Source organism: Gigantopelta aegis, chromosome 4, assembly GCF_016097555.1.
Source record: "Gigantopelta aegis isolate Gae_Host chromosome 4, Gae_host_genome, whole genome shotgun sequence".
In the NCBI taxonomy this organism is placed as follows: Eukaryota; Metazoa; Mollusca; class Gastropoda; order Neomphalida; family Peltospiridae; genus Gigantopelta; species Gigantopelta aegis.
The window spans coordinates 10,299,384-10,324,594 of NC_054702.1; the positions used below are offsets into that span (position 1 = coordinate 10,299,384).

General features: G+C 36.6%; 1 protein-coding gene across 1 annotated transcript in view; it reads right to left on the reverse strand.

The window, feature by feature from the left end:
• LOC121372324 overlaps nucleotides 1-25,211 on the reverse strand; it is a 175,917-nt gene that overhangs the window by 24,647 nt on the left and 126,059 nt on the right. Inside the window, exon 16 of the mRNA XM_041498620.1 lies at nucleotides 6,512-6,585. Coding sequence (XP_041354554.1) covers nucleotides 6,512-6,585 — 74 coding nt within the window. The remainder of the gene's footprint in view (nucleotides 1-6,511; nucleotides 6,586-25,211) is intronic.

Below are 25,211 nucleotides of genomic sequence, written 5' to 3' on the forward strand. Positions count from 1 at the left end.
TTTCAGACCTGCTGAATAATACTTTTCTTAATGGGATTGTGACATGTTTACATGGATTTGATGGTGAAAAGAACTATTTGGTTATTTTCAACAGATGTATTCCATCGGAAATGATTTGTCGCACAAAATACATAAACATTTTCAGTGAATTAATGGATGGATGGATGGATGGATGGATGGATGGATGGATGGATGGATGAATGTCTATGGATGGATGCATGCATGCATGCATGGACTGATGAAAGGATGCATATATGTGTGCTTGGATAGATGGATTGATGCATGCATGAATGCATGGACAGATGGCTTCATGACACATGATCAGAAAAAGAAACAGAGACAAATGAAGATTAAATGTTTGAAAATGAATTAATGTTAACAACCTTGCTTCCTCAGTAGAAATAGAACAAGAAAATTAAACAGTTGTTTTACGAGTGAGAACATTGAGAATTAAAATACTGCAGAGACAGGTCACACCTTGTCAGTTAGCCCCCAGCTGCTATACTCACAACTGTAATACTTGTTGTATCAAGTAGTCATTCACATAATGACACATAACTCAATATGGAATACAAACAGGCCTTTCCAAATCAGTGAACCTATTACAGGTAGATAAACACCATCTGTGGCTGGAGGCACATCATGCAGTCTATCTGCTGATCTTCACAGTAGGCTGTCCAATTAAACACTTGACAGTCATTCAGCTGTTACACCTAATGGTGGTTCTGCCTTTCAGGAAAAATATGTAAGCTAATGACACGACTATTAACAAATGTTAACAGCATTGTACTCAGGTCAATTTCAACACATTTGGAAACCTCACTTTTTTCTTTCTGTTTTTTTTTTCTCCTTTTTTTTATATCATACACCATTATAAATAAACAAAGCAAATAATGCATAAACAACATGAAATCAAAATGACAAAACCATTAGCTATATAAAACATATGTGATGTCAATGTTTTTTCTAATGCCAATCTCGAAACGAAATAAATAAAAATAAAGCTATTAGCATATACCCAGAGTGTATCACTATCAACGACAAAGTTCAGAATGCTCACAAAATTTATACCATGTTGTACGATTACAAACTGTCCATCCTTACAACCTTACAAAGCACATGACAACAACAATTATATAGTTGAAAGTGTACAGATATTGTGCATCATCAGTCCAACTGTGACATGTAGACAAGAACAGCAGAAAAGAAACTCATCAACTCCACTGGTATGGTTTTTAGGTTTTCTGATTACTAGTAACCAGATGCTAGTTCAAAACATGACAGCTTTTTAACAAATTGATACTGACATTGTAATACTCAGTATTGTGTAGACATTTTTATTATCATTTCATCTGTGTTCATATTGATACTGACATTGTAATACTCAGTATTGTGTAGACATTTTTATTATCATTTCATCTGTGTTCATATTTCAGAAAATGATTACCCTATCATACATTTGGTGTTAATAAGAGGTAGCCAGTACTTGCTTTAGTTATCTACAGGCTATAATATAGTTTTAAAGTTTTATTAAAAGTAAATTTAACATGACATATGATGACAGAACACACCATGAATACACTTCTTCATTTCAAACAGCCATAAAACAAACTTAATAGATATCTCTGTGTCAAGAATGGTACATATACCAGTGACCATGCATATCTCATAAAATATAATGGTAAAGAGTTGGTTTGTTTTTGTTTAACAAAACCCTTATAGAGCACACTGATTAATTAATCACCGGCTATTGGATGTCAAACATTTGATAACTCGGACACATAGTCATCAGAGGAAATCCACTACATTTATCTTAATCTTTTATATATACTTTCCCACAGACAGGAAAGCACATACCACAGTCTGTGACCAGTTGTGGTGTACTACAGTGGATCATAAGACCATTGCTCACAACGGGCTCTGATTTCATCCATCCAAATCAGTGCCCTATATGACTGTTTTATCAAGAGTATTTACTGTTCTGTCTATGGGAAAGAGCCAAGGATTTATCCATGCATGTCTGATGGGATTGGGAACATTAGTACGAGTAAATCATACTTGGGACATGTTTTCAGGTCATTATAAATGATGCAGTACACCACTGTTAAATTGTTTATTAGAATAGACATAATTAAATATATATTGGCAATTTTCAGTGTTACTTTCTGTTGGGAAGGGACCTATGTTCAGATCCACAGAATGCCTGGATAAATACTTGAGAGCATATGAAAGATGCCTTGTGGTAGCAGCAAGTTTTCTTTCTCACTACATTTATACCATGTGTCGAGATAGCTATATGTTAGAATTAGTTTTAAAATGTGTTGATGTATTATTAAACAAACATTCCTTTCCTTCATTCTTCCCAGTTTAATTACACACCAGACACGCTACACACTAACACTATACATCAACTAATGACACCTGACACACAGAAGCATGTTAGGTAATTCCGTAGGTTTCACGTTTCACCTGACCCATGATCTTCTCAATGGTTCAGGTTACGTACTAGCAAACTGTATGTCACAATTTCATGGACTTGTCCGTACTGAATAACAAAAGAAAATTACAAACTACTACTGGGCCTGTTTTACAATCTACAACACTGATCATGTGATAGTTAATCAAACACCATTCTACACCACTAGCAGGGATGTCAACCAATGCAATTTAATACAGAGTTAAAACCTGACCATCAGTGAATCTCAATATCAGTTTGTATGATCATCACAAAACACAAATATTTAGTTACCTGCTAGACCGGACCATCAAGCAGATCACAGAGGACTGAACAAAATTATGAATAATGTCTTCTTTTTCCCTGAACATCTGAGCTAGATGAGAATGCCTTTGAAGTTGAACTATGCAGGTTTCTCATTCAGAAAATTGTCTTGAAGGAAAAATTCAAAATGTACAATCTAATATTTGTATAGTTATAAAGCAGTGATTCTGAACTTGGAGTCCATGGACTGCCAGGGTATCTGACACCTCATGCTAAGACATTGGGGGTGTAAAATATTCATTCACAAAAACACCAAAGGATACATAATGCCTTATTCTGAGACCAAATAGTGGTACATGATGCCTCACACTGAGACCAATGGGTACAATTGGTGTAACTGAAATAAAGGGGTATAGAGTGATCCCTTACACTGAAATCAATGGGTATGTGATGCCTCACATTGAAGTCAATGGGTATGTGATGCCTCACACTGAAACCATGGGTTATATGACAATGCTTCACACAAAAACAAAAGGGGGTCATGATGCCTCACATTAATGAAGACCAAGGAGTACATAAAACCCCACTCTTGGATCAAGGGGTACATGATACCTAGCTGAAACAAAACAAAATGGTATGCCAGTAAAAAACCCAGATTCAGAACCACTGCTATATATTATGGACAGCCCATTTCTTGACATGCCTGGTTTGTTCAGCACCACAAGGAATATTAAAAACCAACGACCTTGCTCTTGAAATGAGTGGCAGTGATACTGTAACAAAGACAGTGTTGTTGCGAGAGTGGGCCGCCGGCACTGCACGTGTTGATGATGTCAACAGAGGTGTTGGAGCAGCACAAACAGATCTGCGCTGGAATGGCCAGACCTTCGGGTAAATGGCCCGCATTTCTCTCGCCTCTTTTCACTGTTTGACGTTACATTGGTAAGGGTGTGTTCATTCAAACCGCAATCACTCAAGACTTGTCACACTTCCAAGTCTTAGAACGTGTTTCTGGTTTACTGTAACAAGTGGACATGCAGCTTGGTCATTCTAGGAAAAGATGTGATATGGCTGCATAAATACCATACAGCTTGGTAATTTAAGGAAAAGAACTTGTTATATGGGTAATATTTTGGGTGAGCTTCCTTCAGAAAACTGTTTAAGTAAGCATGGAGACTCAACCTCTAACTTAATAACAGTTTTATATATGGCCAAGCCATGGAAGCAAACCAAACATTAAAAAATATATTTGTAACATTAAAAAGTAAATCCACCAAGTTCAAACTGATGATTTTTCTGTATACAAATGACACTTTAACAAGCAAACTAACCTTAATTCCAGATGGACAGCTTTTACAATATAAAACAAAAAAACATATTTTCTGCTACCTGTAGCGTTAATTTGATGTTTGGTCAATATACTGTTGATATCTCTTCAGGAGCACACTAAATCCCCAACCACATGCAGGTAAACCTTTTAAAAGACTCCATGCCTCAACCTACCCAACGAAATGCAGAATACATACTAACAACAAGTAATAATTAACATGTTACAAGACCAGGGTAACACAACAATAGAAAGTTAATTACTATTCAGATTATAACCACTTAATCCTCCAGGTCTCATGTTGTTTGGACAGCTATTTTATTTGAAAAGCACAACTGTATGGAAGCAGTGTGGTGATATGCAGTATTTGTGTAATACACAGTAGTTAATTAATACTCATATTGTGGTGATATGCAGAAATTGTATATTGGCAATACATAAAAAGTTAATGCATTTCGGGATGTTGTGATGATATACGTAGTATTTATATAAACACAGGTAATACAAGGTAGTTTATATATATAATGGTCAACAAACAGTTACCAGAATCCAAACTCCAAGTGTGGAAGGCCATATTTTATCAGTGTTGACACAAAGCCTGCCGCCACTTACTGGAAATGTCTTGACAAATATTGACACTGTTGTATGTGATACCCAGTTTTAAAATGCCAGCCACTGGCTGAAGGCTTGCAGTCTGTCGTCCCAACAAACCTCAAACTCACCCACTTAACTCTTTACCCACTTTATTCTCACAGTGAACAATAAGTTTCATGTATCTGAATACATCAACTAACCATAGTTAGTTCTATGTTGGAGTATGCGTCAACACTACAGATGTTCTAGTCAAATTTGCCAAACTGCTAAGAATATTTTGTTTCCAGCTTCAGCCCTACATAAGGACTCCTAGAAACGATGACATGTTCTTGGACGGGTAAGCACCCACCATAATGAAACATTGAGCCTGAACAGCTGGTGGAAGTATTGAAATGTAAAGCCAGTTTCGGTTGGTTGATGATCATGTGGCGTTTTAAGTTGTCTCTTGTTTTAAAACACTGTTATTTCATTTAACATATCTGACTATTAGCGATTCCGGGATTTATCTAGGATATTTCACCAGGGTCCCACGTCTGATGGGCTTGGGGAAATTAGTGCAAGTAAGTCATATTTGGGACATGTTTTCAGACCACTCAATGCAATACACCACTATTAAATTTATTTATTACACCAGACATAATTAATTACATATATAGTCTGATAAAATATCTATCTATGTATGCATATATGTAAGACAAGTAAACTACATAGTATGATTTATCTTATGATTTATGTTCAAGGGGAGGTGGTGGGTGAAATGTTTGGCGAAATGGCACACCGCATGCAGATTAACTCCAATTTCATTGGTCAAGCTGACCAGTGCTTCATAGAAATTTAGGAAAAGTACTGATTAATAGATATATAAAGTTTGGAATTATAAAATGAATCAAGTTAATCCATTTGCCTGCAACAAATACACTTTTTATATTGGGCATTTTTACTACAGAAATTGGGAACTTTCAGTGCCACTTTCTTTTGCTTGGACCAACAGAATATCTGGATAAATCCCTACCATACGGTCACAAAAATGGCAACTGATTGCCCAGGATTGGCCAAATACATTGTCTGATTCAAAGGATGGGTCAAACTAATTAGTGTATATACTGACAGTGTTAAAGTTATCAGGATTCTGTTGTCTAAATATGTTAATCAAAATTAATGTCCCTTTGGTTCAGTACTTGAAAATAAATGAAAATCAGCTAACAGGACTACTGTATTAATGAATGCATGTGATTGAGTTCTGTTAATTTATTATCTGTTCCACAAGATCCCCCAATCTTCTCCTTAAATATATACTAAAAACTGCTAATAAAATATTTCTACGATTAAACTTACATATTAAATATATTTTCTTGTTTAGAATATCAGCGTCTGTATATTCAATGTGTTTCTGGTCGTCTTAATATTTGTAAAAAGCCCAAACTGGATTTTGTCTTCAAATAATTTTGTACGTACCAAAAAATATTTTTTAGGAAATAAAATGAAATTTAACCCAGTACAAATATTAGAACGATCAGAAACACGTTTAATATACAGTCACTAATATTTTATGCCCAAAAATAATTACAGTCATCAAAAAGTCTCTGCATGTTAGTCAATAACATCTTAAAAATTGCAGCAAACTCAGGAATGTCCCTTTAGAAAATGTCGTCATTAAATATATACTAAAACTGTGAGATCACTTAAAAAATTCCCTCATTAAATATAATAAACTCAAATTACTAATCTGCTCGCTAAATATATATATATATATATACTAAAAGTAAAACTGCAAAAACTGCCAGAGGTAGAAATACAAAACCAGACAACATTGAGACATGTAAAAGTCAGCGTATGATGTGTGCAGTAAAAACATGTAAAATAACACTTACATTTAGCTCCCCGGAGGACAAATCCAAAACCTTCAGATCCTTTCTGTAATATGACTGTACGTGGTGCATATTCACTGAAACACAAACATCAGGAGATATTTAGAGTTATAACAAAAACCTCTCTTATTAAATTTATCATTAACTTTGTAACAAGAGCAGCTTAAATATCTGTATATTGTGAAATATTAATTCAGTTCAAATGAAATATTGAGATTTGGTCAATATTTTATACACCAAATATAAACGAATAGTTGTCAGAAAACAATACAGTTTGCCAGTAAATACTAGTTAATAAAAAAAAGAAAGAAAAAAGAACAGTTACTTCTCAGACACACGTATGTTTTTAAAAATATGAAAAATGCATTTTGTGTTATTAGTAACACCATGGTGACCAGAAACACTTTGGTTGTATGAAATGGATAATCTAAACAATAAAATACAAATAATGTTTCATTTCAGTGATCATAAATGGCTCTAACAGTAAAAAATATGCCTTAGTGTTTAAAAAACTAGGGTCTGTCCCCTTTAAAACTTGTAATCAAAATAACCATATGACATAACATACATGGACTCTATATTTTTTGTTATTCAACAAAAAGTTACAACAATTTTTTTTTTGGCAAATGTTACACCACACACATCTCACTCTTATACAAATTTCTTCTGTTGCCACAAGCAGCCATTCTGAATCTAGCTATACTCAGAGGAAGGTCACTCGAGGGGGGGGGGGGGGGGGTGTCTCAGAAATTCTGCTCAGAATAAAACAAAATCCTCGACATACATCCCAGATTGCTAAGGGATGTACTCAAGACAGCATGATTGAATTTATCTGAACAGGATCATAGTGAATATTTAGCCATACCGTTCTGAAGACTGACATATTTTACCACAATCTAATCAATAATCTATGGTATTTTACTACCACCAATATTCAGATAATACTGGTCTATTTATATTTACTGGTTATTTACTACCATTTATTGATAGCAACTAGAATGCCATGTTAAATTTTACCTTGCTGTTAAAGTCACTGACCCTACTTTCTGAGATACATATACCTTTCTATTTTGCACAAAATACATTTTAAACCACTGATACCAGGATGACTGAAAAACATATTTTGGCTTTGCCAAAAGTGAAAATTTAAAGCAAGAAATTGTATGACAACATAGTGTGTAATTTAATGGTATCACAATACAGCTATAAAATCTGAACATATTTTACATAAAGCAGTTACCACAAACTGCTGATTCAATGACCTCATAATTATAGTTATTTATGACAAATGAACCACTCCCCGACCATACCACCTGGTTAGTGGCTAGGTAAACATTCCTGGTCAGGGACTGTAGGTATATATAAGTATATGTGTAGTATCTGCACTACAGTGAGCCGTGGTCGCCCATTACATTACATACCACTTCAAAGATAACAGAACACTGTTACAGTCTTAAAGGGACATACCCTAGTTTTTAAACACTAAGGCATATTTTTGACTATTAGAGCCCTTATTTGATAACTGACATCATACTTTACTTAGATTTTATTGTTTAGATTATCCATTTCCGTACATTGAAAACATTTTTGGTCATCCTGGTGTTTTTAATATTACAAAATGCATTTCTCATATTTTTAGAAACGCATGTGCGTCTGAGAAGTAACAGTTATGGAGACGAGTTTTGGTCTATTTTTAGAGGGTATTTCACCATTTCAAAGTCACAGACTCATGTTTCACTCAATTGTAACTTTGTCCAAATGTGTTTCAGGTTTGTAGACTAAATAAACTTAGTGTTAATTTTCACAGGTTGAAACTAGGGTATGTCCCTTTAAAAACACCATCTGAAATGTTTTATTCGCCAAATGATTTTTTTTTACGCATGTGAGACCACATGGGTCACAATGTAGAGGGCTGAGGTTAGTGATTTTAATGGCACAGACCCGACATGAACTTGTCAGATAGCATGAAATAGTTATAGGATATTGCAGCTCCTGTTTGTATTACCATTAAACTATACTAGCCCACACAAAAACTAATTTTTCTATCTCCTAAGTTCAAGGGCCATAACTCTGTCAAAAATGGGTAAATTGCCATGAAAGTCAAACTGGAAGCTATACACAAACTTTCATCTCAATATCTCGAGGCATCATGAAAAAACCCATCATCTCAATATCTCTAGGCATCATGAAAAAAACCCATCTGGCAAATTATATGTGAAACAGATAGATGGATGGACGGACGGACAGACAGAAGGACAGAGATGAAACCAATAGTCTCCTCTGCTTGGACTGGTAGGGGACTAATACTAGTATGGTAAGCAGCGAAAGAACATTTAACACGAGGCCTTGCTTGACAGTGGACTCTAATACAGGTGCACACAGGAGATGATAATAAAGATGAGTCATAGTTACACTACTGCCACACACTGGTCAGTCAACAATGGGTGGAGGGGCGGGATTTAGCTCAGTCGGTTGAGAGCTCGCCTAAGGTGCTAGCATCGCAGGATCAAACCACCTCGGTGGATCTGTTCAACTGATTGTTTTTTCTCTCATTCCAACCAGTGAACCACAACTGTGTTATGTGCTTTCCTATCTGTGGGAAAGTGCATATAAACGATCCCTTGCTGCTAATGGAAAAATGTAGCGGGTTTCCTCTGATGACTACGAGTCAGAATTACCAAATGTTGACCGGCCTCGGTGGCGTCGTGGCAGGCCATCGGTCTACAGGCTGGTAGGTACTGGGTTCGGATCCCAGTCGAGGCATGGGATTTTTAATCCAGATACCGACTCCAAACCCTGAGTGAGTGCTCCGCAAGGCTCAATGGGTAGGTGTAAACCACTTGCACCGACCAGTGATCCATAACTGGTTCAACAAAGGCCATGGTTTGTGCTATCCTGCCTGTGGGAAGCGCAAATAAAAGATCCCTTACTGCCTGTCGTAAAAAGAGTAGCCTATGTGGCGACAGAGGGTTTCCTCTAAAAACAGTGTCAGAATGACCATATGTTTGATGTCCAATAGCCGATGATAAGATAAAAAAATCAATGTGCTCTAGTGGCGTCGTTAAATAAAACAAACTTTACTTTTACCAAATGTTTGACATTCAATGTGCTCTAGTGGTGTAATTAAACAAAACAAACTAACAATAGGCGAAGGTACAGCTACGATTGGGGAAGTTGATGCACTATTAATTGTCCTATTACCTCAGAAGGGCTGACCAATCAACACCCATACAGCCCTCGTCAATTGAAGACAAAACTCATAAGGATAATAATTTTCAAAGAATAACGTCACTACTTCCTGGATATATGAAATGTTAGGTCATAAGAACCAGTGAACACACTCAATGATCAGCCAGGATCCTGTTGGACTTTTCAGATTCACTCTGTCAATACATGTAACCAAGAATATAAACAAGTTTTAACCTCAAACAAGAAAGCCTATGAATATCATCCAACAGTCATTCAGTACAAATTTATATTTTATACTAACTGGTAATATTAATAGTTAAACACAGAAAACAATTATGTATTATAAACAGGCAAGAGAGAATTTTGGAATGTAGAGAAGGGGACACAAAAATAAATAATATTCAATATTAAGTTCAAGGTTGCTTAGCAAAGTCTAACCTTTGAAATTAGATGTTCTTTGGTGTATTCTGAAGCATTTTAAAGATAGGTGTTCTACCAAGTTAATAGTGAGGTAAGCCTGCAGCTGATACAGGTAATATAGTGACATACATTGTAAATAGTAAAGTTGTATATATAATCAGTCTATAAAACTCTTCTCTTTTTTTAACAGCTATATCAAAGAAGTACATGTATGGTAAATTAAGAAATTTCTAATTTGGAAACAATTGTATCCAGTTTCAGTCGCTTGTTTCCTCAATCGGCATTAAAAAGATGATAAAACGAATACACTGATTTAGAAATATATGACTCTTAACACAACTTAGAGCTTAGGTCAAACTGTCTGTAATCATGATGACGGGGTGTGGTTAAGTCAGCTGATTATTCATCACATTATAATTAAATGGTTAATGAAGATCGTTTGGGTTTTTTATCAAAAAGTACCTACTTTTTCTGCTGTTTGTCTTTACCCATATCCACAGTCTGCTGTCTCCACCTACCTCATGTGTGCAAGTAGCACAGACACAAAACACACACACTGACTAATTAATCACTTTCTTTTTTTTAATCCATGCACCACTAATATATGTTAATTTATCCTCGCGTTCACATGCAGGCAGCCGGCTGTTCACAACTAACTACCTGTTTGTTGCAGACTACTGCACTGCGTTTACATGCTGTGGTCATAACTGGTGTGTATATACACCACCACCATTCATTAACCCAAGAGGTGTGTGTGTGTTATAAATCTACACACAAGATCAACACCAACAGTCGTATCATGTGACGCAAGTTCACACAGCAAACAGGAAGATTTCTTGAACAAAGTCTGTGGCCACTGATCTGACGGAGAAATACGATTTAATATTAATTTAGCGTTCAAACAAACCTAATCTGAGACACAATAAAAACCGATAGGGAAATCAGGACAAAGATAACACAATATAGATTCGAGGAAAAATATTATGCTGACTGCTGAAAAGATACTAGGAGGTTTAAAAATAAATAAAAATAAATAAATATTTAACAACATATTTAAAAAAAATAAAACAATTTCAAAACAATTATTGAGGATTGTCTGTTATTTCTTTTAGATTCATCGGGGTATGAAAAAAAAAAATTCAGCTGCAAACCATGTGAATTGGCGAAGCCATTCTTACATAAGTTTGCAGATGATTTTTTTTTGTTCATACCCAGTTGAATGTAAAAGAAATACGTATAATTAAATTTGAAACATACTTACTAATAATAACATTAAAAGTTCATATTTTATTTTGAATTTTTGTTTTTTTTATTAAAACAGTAATGCTCAATAAGACAAATTACCAGTATAAAATGACATCATCAGGTATGACATTCCCTGACAATGTAATTTGGATTATGCCATGCACATTCTTAGCACAACAATAATTTTGCTAGTTTTAGATGTCATTTTGTATATGTGTATGTGTGTTTTATTTAAATAACTCTTCCTCTTACTATATTGGTGGGTTTTTTGTGTGGGCTAGTATAGTTTAATGGTACAAATGAACAAACTCCTGTTGCTAAAACTGGACCAATGGGATGACGTTATATTGTAATTAATGTATCGGAAATTTAATTATAATCTATTATACAGTATTCAGATTTCGCCATTTAAGGGGAGCTATCACTCTCACTCCCCATCACTCCCCTCAGTCTAGTTCCTGGAAAGTGATGTTTTGCAGCATGTGAATTTATATGTTATTACATACCCATTAAATCTTACTATATAAATACAGTCCTGAATACAAAAATGAAATACACTTTTCCGTATTCAACTTAACTGCCAGAACTATACCGTATTCAACGCTACTATTTATAACACATGGTTACCGGGAATGCCCTTCGCGAAACGTAAATAAAGTTGGTGCTTGGTTTGAATTGCCTAGTAAAGCAGTTAACTGTTATGAAAAATTTGAACTGAAAACAGACAAAAACGTGATGAATATTTACAATTTAATGAGCGCGATACCAAAACTTGAGACGGAAACACTATTAACCAACGAGCTTTTAATCCACGATTACTTAAGGTCGATGACAGTCACTTTTTGGACCCTTGTTTTGGCTTCGTACACAATGAATCTCCAACGGTAATTTTGTGAGATGATATATTTGATAAAAGGTACTTTTTATTTCTTTCATCTTTTAAAACCTAAAATTAATATTTTGTCCAGAATTATGAAAAATAAAAAAATACCAACCTGTAAACAGCGTTGTCTGCTTGTTATAGGAATTTGACAGGGGTTAAGGTTAGTAGACTAGTTTTTATTTTAATGTGGCGAAGAATTGTAATAATACAACAAATTTTGAATATAAATGACGTCAGTATTCCAGTGACGTCACTTTGCATCTCCTTACAATAACCATAAACAGGGTACATGATATTTCCTTTTGGGAAAAATTCCAATGCAAAATTGCCATTTTTTTTGACATTATTAATGCACCTGAATGTCTTTGAACAAAATCTTGTGATTAAAAAATTGTACATTATACGAAATATGGATTTAAAGTGAAATTACGGTAAGATATGCTATATTTATTGTGTACGAAGCCAAAACAAGGGTGCGAACAGTGACTGTTGTCGACTTTAGCAACAATGACGTCGCATGCACCGTTCTCTTCACGTAAAAAACTTGGATGAACCGACAACCAGATTATTCAGTGGACCGATGATTTATGGAGGCACATTTAATATAAACTTCAACTTTTCAGCAACGAATAATTCCATGAACATCAATAAAAGAAAACACACCGATGACGACTCAGACACTGAGTGAACAATTCTTGATATTTTTCTTCGTTGATAAAACTGGCACACTGAAGGTTTTGTGACGTATTACGAGCAAATTAAATATTATATTGTTAGTGAATTTTAGCTATTGCATGGTCTTTAAAAGGCATTTCAAACAATATCATTAAAATTATAGGTAACTTTTCACTCGTTCTTTGTTTAAATAGAACTATATTCCTATGTGTAATAATTGGTGGTTCATCGGTCCGCGTAGTAACACAGCTGACCTAGTGTAAATTTAGAAATTCCCGTCATTAGCTAGCAGTGTTACAATTTTTAAACTATTATTGGAAACAAAATTCCAATTTAGGGTATGTAATAAATACAAAACTACATATATCAGAAAACTACATATATGTAGTTTTGTCTATGTATCAATATGGTAATATTTTAAACAGCTCCCCATAATCAAAGTTAGGGAAGCAATTCATAATTCCTCTCAGGGTTTTTTCATGGCGAGGTCTCAAGAAAACAAAATCAAGATGTTTGTTAGTGTCTGTGAAAGCCATGAGTGTGGGGGGTTTGGGGGTGGATCGATGGAAGGATGGATAGATGGATGGAAGGATGGATGGAAGGAAGGATGGACGGACAGACGGACGGAAGGACGGATGGATGGATGGATGGATGGAAGGAAGGACGGAAGAAAGGAAGGATGGATGGATGGATGGATGGATGGATGGATGGATGGATGGATGGATGGATGGATGGATGGATGGACGGAAGGACGGACGGATGGATGGATGGAAGGATGGATGGTGGATGGATGGATGGATGGATGAATGGATGGATGGATGGATGGACGGACGGACAGATGGATGTAGGGAAGGATGGATGGATGGATGGATGGAAGGATGGAAGGATGGATGGAAGGATGAATGTAAGGATGGATGGATGAGTGGAAGGATGTATGAAGGATGGATGGAAGGATGGATGGATGGATGGATGGACGGACGGACGGACGGATGGACGGACGGACGTAGGGATGGATGGATGGATGGATGGATGGAAGGAAGGATGGATGGATGGATGGAAGGATGGAAGGAAGGAAGGAAGGAAGGAAGGAAGGATGGATGGATGGATGGATGGATGGATGGATGGATGGATGGATGGATGGATGGAAGGATGGAAGGATGGATGGATGGGCAGGTATTTGGATTTGAAACAGAAATAAAACAACTAGTATATCTACATTTTACCGATTTAATAACAAATATAAAAAGAAACAAACACTTGAAACTAGGAAAAAACAAACAAACAAAACATTGTACTCGGATGAAGTATTTATTCTTTTACCCAGTCTAAACAAGCAGTCTAAAGAAAGCATTCCTTGAATGGAGGTTGCCCAATGTTAGTCAGTGAGAATGTGTGGCTGGATGGCTGGTGATATGTTGAGGTGTCTATGTTGGTGTCATCAACACACAAACAACAAAGACTCCCAACATTCTGCGTCCTGTCAAACATTCCATGTTGGTAGCCCGGCCATCACACAGCAGTAAGTAGACACACAGGGCAAAAACATTTCCTGGTTGGAAGATATCGGGGAAAACCCGAAACAATTCTTCTTCTTCTTGACAAACGGAATGTTTGATAAATGACACCTCAGCATATTTAAACTAGGGCTATTTGGTGTCTAAAACATATGTTAATGGTTTTGAGGTTTTTTTTATACTTGGGGAAGAGGAACAGGGAGATGGAGATGGAGATGGAGATGGAGATGGAGAGAGAGAGAGAGAGAGAGAGAGAGAGAGAGAGAGAGAGAGAGAGAGAGAGAGGGAGGGAGGGAGGGAGGGAGGGAGGGAGGGAGGGAGGGAGGGAGGGAGGGAGGGAGGGAGAGAGAGAGAGAGAGAGAGAGAGAGAGAGAGAGAGAGAGAGAGAGAGAGAGAGAGAGAGAGAGAGAGAGAGAGAGAGAGAGAGAGAGAGAGAGAGAGAGAAGGTGGGATTGAGAGAGAGAGACAGAGAGACAAAATGAATGAATGAATGAATGAATAAATGAATGTTTAATGACACCTCAGCACAAACAATACGCACCAGCAAGTGGGTGTCAGTAAAGGTAAGAATATGGAAATATTTACATTAAGAATAAAATTGTATAATTATGTAAAACCACAATGTAAAGAGCTGTGGGGAAACATAATACAATACAAATATCAAGGTAAGACAGACAGAGAGAGAGAAAGAAAGAGAGAGAGGCTACTTCTACCAAAAACCATCAACAGATTTTTATATCTACTTTCCCACAGACAGGTTATACCTGGCATGGGGCATACACTGGTTGACACTGGGAAAAACCTGTGCCCATCCAAGGTAATCAGTCCTATAACCCATCACACATCAGACGAGCACTCTACCATTGGCCTATAATCTGCCTAAGAAAAGCAAGTGGGATGCGCACATAGATCAGTGATATGGAAAGTCCTGCTCAGGTACAAAGGCTTGTTGGATCATTTCCCTTCAGTGGACCCACTGAATTATTTCCCATTCCAACACTGGACATCAAGCACATTTTCTACCAATTATAGCTGCATCTCTACCTTGTTTGACAACTCATGTTTATAAATTATAAACCTTGTCTCATTTTGGAAACTTAATTTCCCTATATATACTCTTCAAAAGAAGAAACGCAAAACCACATTGTCGTAACATTTGGAGAATTGATTTAATTATTGAATGGTGAGTCCGATAATTACCAAATGTTGCAGGATTGTTCACAATTCACTCTAGTCCATTGTGAATAAGTGATAGGACACACCACCAAGGTCAAGGTCATCTGGAGTCAATACCGGGTGTGGCCTCCGCGTGTGTTGACAACTGCCTGGCACCGCCTGCCCATTGAAGCAACCAGAGTACGGATGACGTCCCGGGGGATGGTGGCCCACTCGGCCTGCAAGGCTGCTGCCAGCTCGGGCAGGGTCTGGGGCTGTGGTTGTCGCTGTCGGAGGCGTCGGTCCAACTCGTCCCATAGATGCTCAATTGGGTTCAAATCCGGTGATATCGATGGCCAAGGAAGGACATTAATGTTGTTGTTCTGTAGGAAAGCCGTTGTGAGACGTGCTGTGTGAGGCCTGGCGTTGTCATGTTGGAACACTGCGTTGGCGTTGGCCATAACTGGAACGATGTGTGGCCGGAGGATCTGGTCAATGTAGCCACCTGTGCATTCAGGTTGCCCTGCACGTGGACCAGGTCAGTTCTGCCAGTGTGTGAGATGGCTGCCCACACCATGACACTACCCCCGCCGAATCTGTCCACTTCCTGCACGCAGTTTGCCGCATAACGTTCACCACGACGCCTATACACGCGACATCTTCCATCATGACGTCGGAGTAGAAATCGGGACTCGTCACTGAACCACACCTGTCTCCATCGCAGTTGAGGCCATTGTCGATGAATCTGGCACCACACTGCAGTCGGAGTCGACGGTGTTGTGGTGTTAAGATGACACCTCGAAAAGTCTGGCACGAATTCCTACCTCACGTAGGCGGTTCCGTACGGTCTGGTCGGATATCCTGCGCAAACCTGGTATTGCTGCGGCTGTGGAGGTGGCAGTAGTCAATCGTTCCCGAAGGTGGCGTACCCGGATGTAGCGGTCCTGCCCGGGGGTAGTGACCCGTGGTCGACCGGATCTAGGGAGGGTCACGTGTTGATCCATGTTGCTTGTAACGGTCCCACAGTCTGGAGATGGTGCTTGGGGACACATGGAATTATTCGCCTGCGTCTAGTCGGCCGATGGCATTGTTCTCTGCGGTTCACTGAGACGTGGCATGTCCTGGATTGTCAACTGTCGGCCAGATACAGAGGACAGGCAAGCGAACACCCTGCACTTTATATGTCGGTGTTCATGTTGCACGTGCAGACAACGCACGTGCAGTGGTGACATGGTTTGCACGTGGCTGCGTTTTTGCGAATATTCACATTTTGGAACTTTATTGTACAGTAGCTGCGTTTTATCGAATGTAACCGTGGGAATGTGTTTGGGACATGCAATGACCTTATATTCACAAAGCATGAACCGGTAGGAAACATAAAATCGGAGTTATAACCCATTTGTACCCTTTTGCGTTTCTTTTTTTGAAGAGTATATTTATATATGGTAATATTTCTGTAAAATTAACTGATATAAAATGACTTTGTAAGAGAAGATATCCCGATGTTGGTTAAGTAAATGTTCTGTACCCAATAACCCGAGTGAAAGCCTGCTTGATTATCATCAGTAAAATGCTTCAGGCTCTAAACTAAACGACAAGTTGATGCACAATTTCTATTAAATGCATTTATAAGATTTTAAAGCTAAAATAAGAAAAAAAAATCATTAATTACATATAGTAAGTAATCTTGTAGTCCATAATTTACATTTTAAGTTTGTTTAAATGTAGTTAATTTGGGGGACATACAGGCAATACTGAATAAGAGAGATGAAAGGCTATATAAATAAATAACATTTCTTTCTTTTGGGATTTAAACAATAAAAGAAGTTAATATATCTAAAAATTATGGTTTTGGATATAACAGTTCTGAATGTCAGCTTTTGATAGTCTTTAAAACATTCTGCCACCACACCATGTAAGGCCAAAACAAACAAAAAGGTTGGTCTCTGGTCAGAGCAAACTTCCAGAATTGATGCTGTAATGCAGTTTCTTCTTTTTTTCTTTTTTTTCATGAATTGCACAGAAAATGTGGGTATATTTAGGTGGGTTTTTTACGACCTCCTCATCTGCCTTGGTCCATCATTCTTGGCGATGGTGCCTCCTTCCTTGACTAAATATTTTCTTCTACATTTTTCATATAGCCATGGCAATTTTTATTACTTTGACTTTGGCTGCAAATATTTTTAAAAGAAGCCATGCTACTCATTCAGGACCTGTTTCAGAGAGAAATTAAAGAAAGCTAATGGGCCAAGCTAGCATATGGACCATTTTGGATCCATATGCAGTTTTATATCCTAGCGAGAAAAGCCCTGAAAAAATGGACAAAAAATATACGAGGGTCAAAATTGATGCATGCGGTGACCAGAGACCAAAAATTATTTTGTTTGGCTTAATGTTTGAATATATGTGAATAACTAGATTTCTATGTTTTCTATCAATCTGCCTAAATCTGTCTGGGTATCTGGAAGAGATTTTCTCAGTCGTACATACAGCCTACTACATTCAAATATGTGCAGACCTGTCTGCACATCTTAAAAATGGAAATGCACGGAATAACACAAATGTTGTTGTGTTTCCTAGCCGAACAGAAAAATCTGAAACATTCTGAAAGCAGTAACACAAACAAATTTAAACTGCAGTTCACAGAGGTAAATATATGAGAGACTTAAATTCTGTGCAACTGTGGTGTTTGTTATATTACAGACACATTCAGTCTGTGAGAAAGTAACTACCTGTATTTGGGATGAATCCAAAATCTGTGAAAATATTCAAGTCTTTCAAGGATGGTCAAAAAAAGAAGAAGAAGTTATTTTTAATGACACCTCAGTACTGTTAGGTGTTAGCAGTGTTTCTAGCAGAAAGAAATGTTTGGGTATGGCGCTATGGAATTGAATGCAACCGCAATCGACAGGGGGCCTCAACTCAGAAAGAAAATGGGTTAGGTTGTAGGGTAAGGGTTAAGAAATTCATACAGTAATGATAAGTCATTAATTTTGTCAAAAGGTCGCGACTTAAAAAAATGAAATCTGCAAAACAATGTGGGTATGGTGCCATACCCATTTTACTCTCTGGCAGAAACCCTGGTTAGATGTTAAACATATGATCATTGTAAAACTTGTCCTAGAAAAAAACCCCAGTCTTACCCAAATATGCTCCTTCTGAATAACAGCACTTTTCTACAGACAGAACAACACTGTCACATACCACAGAATTTGATATACCGTATATCTTCGCCTATAAGTCGAATTTTTTTCACCCAAAAATTATTTTATAACTTGGGGGGTCGACTTATAAGAGGGTAAAAAAAATTCACCAAAAAATATTACTGTTTTGGGGATTATTTTACAAGTTTTATTGTTGAAGTATGCCATGTATTTATACTCAAATATGTTAATTTGACACATTTATTTTTTATAACCTTTTTTTTTTGGCATCAGAACGGTTTTGGTTATGCGAAAAGGCGTACGATCTCACTCACATGCCAAGACAACAGTCCACTTAGTTAAATTAACAGTCATCACTAATAGTAAAAATGTAAACAATACTAACTACCTGTTGCCTGAGTTTATTTTGAAATCTGGTCACTGGCATTAATGGTTGTTCAAACAATGTTTTGGCGGTGATTAACTTCATGAATATTACTGAGCTTTCCCTTAAAATAGACTGATCTCTGCAGTTCACTATCTAGAGCAATAGGGACACATCATTTGGTACAAAAACCAGTGTACTTTCCAGAGTTATCCTCCTTACATGTATTAATATGGCGGCAAAACGTGATACTTTCAGTTTTATCGTAGTGATCTGTTGTCAGTGTTTATAAATAAAGTTGTTGTCTGTGCACAAAACCATCTGTACAGTACTATACAGTAACAGTCAAACAGCTTTCACTCTCTACTAAGGGAATATTTCGTTTTGATGCTATGTAATAATGATAGTTTGATTGGAATAGTCTGATTATATTGCGATGTACAAAACGTGAAAACCGAAGTTTGTAAAATAATTTTCTTTTGTTCAAATATTATTGTTCTTATGTGCTGAAAATAAGAAATATTTCAATATTTATAAGTAGTTTTTCATGGGTCGACTTATAAACGGGTCAATAAAAAAATACGTTTTCAGGGCTTGAAATTAGGGACTCGACTTATAGCCGAGATCGACTTACAGGCGAAGATATACGGTACCAATGGGGACTGATTAGATTCAAGAAATTCAACATTTGGTCTACATCTCCATGATCCCAAATCCCAAAAGAAAAGACATACTGAATGTAAAACCAATCTTTCAAGTCTTTTTCATCAACATAATTTTGGTCTGTGAAATATTTACCCACTTTTTAACTTACCATACATGAATACAGTTTCGGATAGCGATTTTTTTTTTCTCTTAAATCTTCCATATGTGAATTGTTTTGATCTGTGAAATATTTTCACTCTTTTAAAAGTCCAGTGCATGAATATAATTTTGTTTTGTGAAATGTTTTTCCTTTTTTTTTAAATCCTATTCATTAATACTCTTTTGATTTCTGAAATTTTTCCCTTTTAATAGTGCCATAAGTGAATTATTTGAGTTTGTGAAACATTTTCCCTCTTAAAAGTATATGAATTGTTTTGGTTTGTGAAATATTCTTTCTTTTTAAAAAGTCTCATTCATGCATGAATGTGATTATGGTTTTATAATATTTCTCTTTAACTTGTCGCATGAATAATTCATAAGTATATATACTGTTTTATCTTAATCGAAGTGTTTCTAATCGCATACCAATATCTGTCACCCACGAGGCAGTGTGCGTGGATATGATGATCAACTCAATAAAATCCATCAGATCACCTGTGATGTGCCGGCTTATCAAACCGGCCAAGCGTGGCTGGGGCTAAAGCTAGCCTGACTAACAAACAATATAAATAAGTAACAAGCACGGCATATTCCACGGACAATGGCATCACACAAAAGAACATAGCATACCTGGACACAATGGCTGGAACCATAATACAGGTGGCAGATTAATGAACTGTTATAGAATATTTGTGCTACACACTGCATATAAACCAACAGCCCGAAACGAGAAATGACTCTCAAAAGGAAAGGCAGGAAGCTGGGTTGTTTCTCTTGAATGAATTCACCCACCCGGGATCAGTGCTGTCGGTGGCCATATAAAGGATAGGCTGAAACATGCAACTACACTAAAACCTCTCAAAACTGGACACTTTGTTAACCGCAATTCTCCAAACCAGATGTTTTTCATGGTCCCTTTTTAAATATCTGTGCAGAAGAGAACCTTTCTAAACTGGATACCTCTTAAAACCAGACTTTTTACTTGGTCCTGTTTAGAGGAGTTTCACTGTACTACATTTTATAGGATCCCAACATTGATAGATATAATATATATATATATAATTAGGATCCCAACATTGTTAATAATGTAAAATGTTAATAAATAAATGTGTTTTATTTAAATTCAAATCTCAATAGAACCCCAAGGTCACCTCTGCATTGTAATTTCCTTGAGAAAAAAGGAAGGAAAGGAATGTGTTTTGTGACCCCCCAGCACAGTTTCATCATGCTGTGGCTGTTGTGTTTCACTACACGTCAGTTACTAGTGAAACAAACATTGCTTTACACTGAGATTACAGTTATGAACTTGCTGTCTACTATGATTAGCAACAAGGAATCTTTTAAATACATTTATAAAGCTTTCGATGTGCTAGTCACCAAGCAGTGTTTAGAATGGGGAAAACCACTGAATGGATACAAATAGGTAGATCAATCATTTAACCCATTAACACTGCACCTAAGGTACCAGCATGATATACAATGTATACTGAACATGATGATTTCTTACTACTGGTGTCAACGAGGTGGTGATATGTATAATATGGGGTGGGCTGCACTTTAACCTACACCCACAAGGAGTAAATATTGCAGCTGCCCTCCTTTGAATACCTGATATGTAAATCTCCCACACAAACCAGAACAGAAAATATCAGAATAATGTCTGCATTATGTGAAGCATTGCCAGGGTGTGCGACCGATCCAAATTTATGATAATCAGTGTCACTCAAAATTCAAACTGGGATCAATTCAAAGGGGTAGAACATGAATCAGTATTTAGGTCAGTTGATCTAGATATGGAACAACTGTAATCTTACCCATATAACTATATAAACCAATAAAATGTATTAATTCTCCACACTATTGACATTCAACAAACAACTAGAAAATATAGATGCGTATGCAAAGATTGGAGATTTATAAAGTTGAAATAGCAAATTGCCAAGGTCACAGACAGCATGAGACTCATGTAAACATAATAGATTGTATTAAATACTTGGCAGGTGTCAATTTACAAAAAGAAAAAGAAAAGAAATAATTAAAAGAAGATGATCAGGTAGTATTATACTGATATTGTATTCTTTGTTAAGGAAGTAACTTATTTTGTTGCTTATATCCATTTACGGTTCAAGCATACCTGTTCAGAACAGAGGTTATAATGAGCTAGGGATATTTCTTTGATGACATCCCGGCACACGGTTAAGTTGTGGCATTTGTCTTTCTTGTGGTACATAAATTGGTCTCGAGACTAAGATTATGGTTATAAACCTCCTGTCACCACATGGGCTACTTTGATTAGCAACATGCAATTTTTGTTCAACAAAACAGCACATACCACAGCCTTTGATGAATCAGTAATGAAGTACAGGTAATGCATACATTTCTGTTCCTGTAAGGTTAATGAGCTAGTGAGTACATAACAGGAAATTTGCATATTATGCCATGCAGTACATAACAGGAAATGTTTATGTCATGCACTTAGGCAATAGTTAAAATTTAATTGGGTTTTATAATGTATATGTACTTTCCCAAACAAGAGTGTTATGAAACATGGGTAATGCCTATACACTGTGTTCCCAGGTGGTCACCCATCCACAATTCAGCTGATCCACTGTGGTACAAAAATAATGAACTAATCAATGTGGTGCATAGCCAGAACACATTCTTCAGCTAATTTAACAAGTGTTTCTGAAATCATAACTACAATGTTCACTGGGACTGGGAACTTTATTAACGTGCCCATATTCAATATAAATGTTCAGGCACGCCCATCTCAGGCTTAACATCTGACTTCACCAGTGACTAAGTCCGGGTCAAGAGGGGAGGAGGTAAGTTTGAGGTGGGCGAAATTTGGAATACTTTTAGTAATTCTTGAAAATAACAGTCTCCATGATGCTGACAGTGCTGCTGACTGTGTATTTAAGTAGAAGGGCATGCTAATCATAGGATCACTGGCCTCATGGCAAAGTGGTTAAACTATTAGCCGTAATGTGATATATATAGTACAGTGAAACTTCAAAACCGGACAGTTAGTAAAGCAGGGTCCGAAAGATCCACTAGCCCTCAATCCCGACTAGTAAATGTTTGGTCTGGGCTAGTGGAAATTATCAACTGTACTATTATAATACACAGGGCACTAGCAAAAACTCCTGTGAGGGCTAGAGACTTTCTCAAACATTTGTCTAACACTAGGTAAAGGGGAATTCCCTCAAAACCAACAGATTTTCACGTCTCCTTTTTAAATATCAGTACAAAACAGAACCTCTCTAAACTGGATAACCTTAAAAACTGGACTTTTTGTTTGGTCTTGCTAGAGGGGTGTCAGTGTACTGAGTTCACACGCCAGTACGAACTCCAAGTGAGCTTCAACAGCTCAGTGTGAAGATCTAATGCCCAATCACTGAGCCAAATTCTCTTATACCCCGTCTATAATTTCCAACAGTTTCCAGCCGCCCCAGTTAAGCTAAAGCAATAATTAGATTATAAAACATTGATAATCAATCAAGTATACATAATTAATTTTTACCACAATATTTCAATACTTTTAAAGCTGTGTTGAACTCGGCCACCTAATTACGGTTGTTCAACACTTTTTCTGATGGAAATAAGGAAGCACAAAATTTGAAGTTAGAATTGGAACTATTTTTCACTGGCATGAATTATAGAATTTATCTTGCCGACATGAGCTAACGCCAGAAAATAATTGTTAACAATTTATCAGGTTTATATCTCCCAACTGAAATAGTAACTTTTGTTCAAATGTTTGTAATGAAATGGTCTGAAGATGGTAACAAAAATAAAAAACACTTTGTTATTAGAAATGTAGTGTAGTAAAAAAATAAAAATATTGTAAAAAAACAAAACAACAAACAACTGTTGCTAATCGCGCATTAATACAATAACACCAAATAATTAGGTGGCCTTGGGAACATAAAGCTTTTAAAAAGTATTGAATAAAAACAGTTAGATAGTTCAATATCCTATTGATTAATTAATACTCATTGTGACACAGTGAAGTGATTACAAGGAATGGAAATTGATAACATACATATTTACAAGGAANGAAATCCAATAACAGTAACATCATGGCCAGCTGGGGTAGGACACATTACTTCCTAGATAGTGAGATGTATCACTTGTTATAAACAAGACATTTAAAACCCATGACATCACAAACACCCGGGGTGGGACGTATATCACGTCCTAGTAAAAGGTATCACTTGATATAAACAAACACATTTTCAACTGTATGGGTAATAAAACCCATGCCATCACAAACAGCTGGGATGGGGGGGGGGGGGGGGGGGGGGGGGGGGGGGGGGGGGACATATCACTTCCTTGTGAAATGTATAATTTTGATACACATCAAAATACTTTGCATTGTTTCAGGGAACATTTCGAGATCACTGTACAACTTTTAAAACATTAAATAGTAGTTGCTACTCAATTTTCAACTGATTATCAACTGTTGTTTATAAAAATAAAATAAAAAGACAAGGTTCCCTGTTGTTCGGAAACAGTCTCTTAGCTGATAGATCACTACAAATAATGTCCAGCATGTGATGCAATTTATAATTATATAATATTATGCTGTTCAAGCTTTCTTTAGTTGGCTTTAAACTTAATAGTTAAGAGAGTGAAGTCAAATGTTGCACAAGTTCTGACTCTTAAACAACATGCACTGAATGTTTCACATCAAGACAAAAAGAAAATAAGAAATGCTTTTTAAAGACACTGAACACATATTAATTACAGTTATATGGCATCAGATATATGGTGAAGGAACCAACTGATACATTCTCAGATTGAAAAGATTTTTAGCATCTGTTGACATTTGCCAATATTTTCACAAACATTCAAGAGTATACCTTATTGTTATGCCTACCAGTTCCTAAAAGTATAAAAAAAAAAAAATATCTTGATTTTGCAATGAATTATTACTGTGTTTTCATTTTTAAAATGTTTTCTGGCAATAACCCACTGCTCCACATTATACAGTTTGTAAACTCATGAAAGTGTTTGTAATTGACAATTATGGCCCCTTATAAATTTTTAGCTTGTTAAAATATTGAGTAACACAAAGTCACTGAAATCTGGACTAATTCTATATGTTTCTTAGCATATTTCCGAAGTGTACAGTTGACATTTGAAACATAAAAGTGTGTGAAAAGTTTACTGACAGCAATTTCTACCCTGCCAGTTGCTAAGACCTGAGTTAATGTTACTCTGTGTTTGGTATTTGAGTTATTCACACGTTTGTTCTCCAACGCCATGCTGCTAACCTCATTTCACT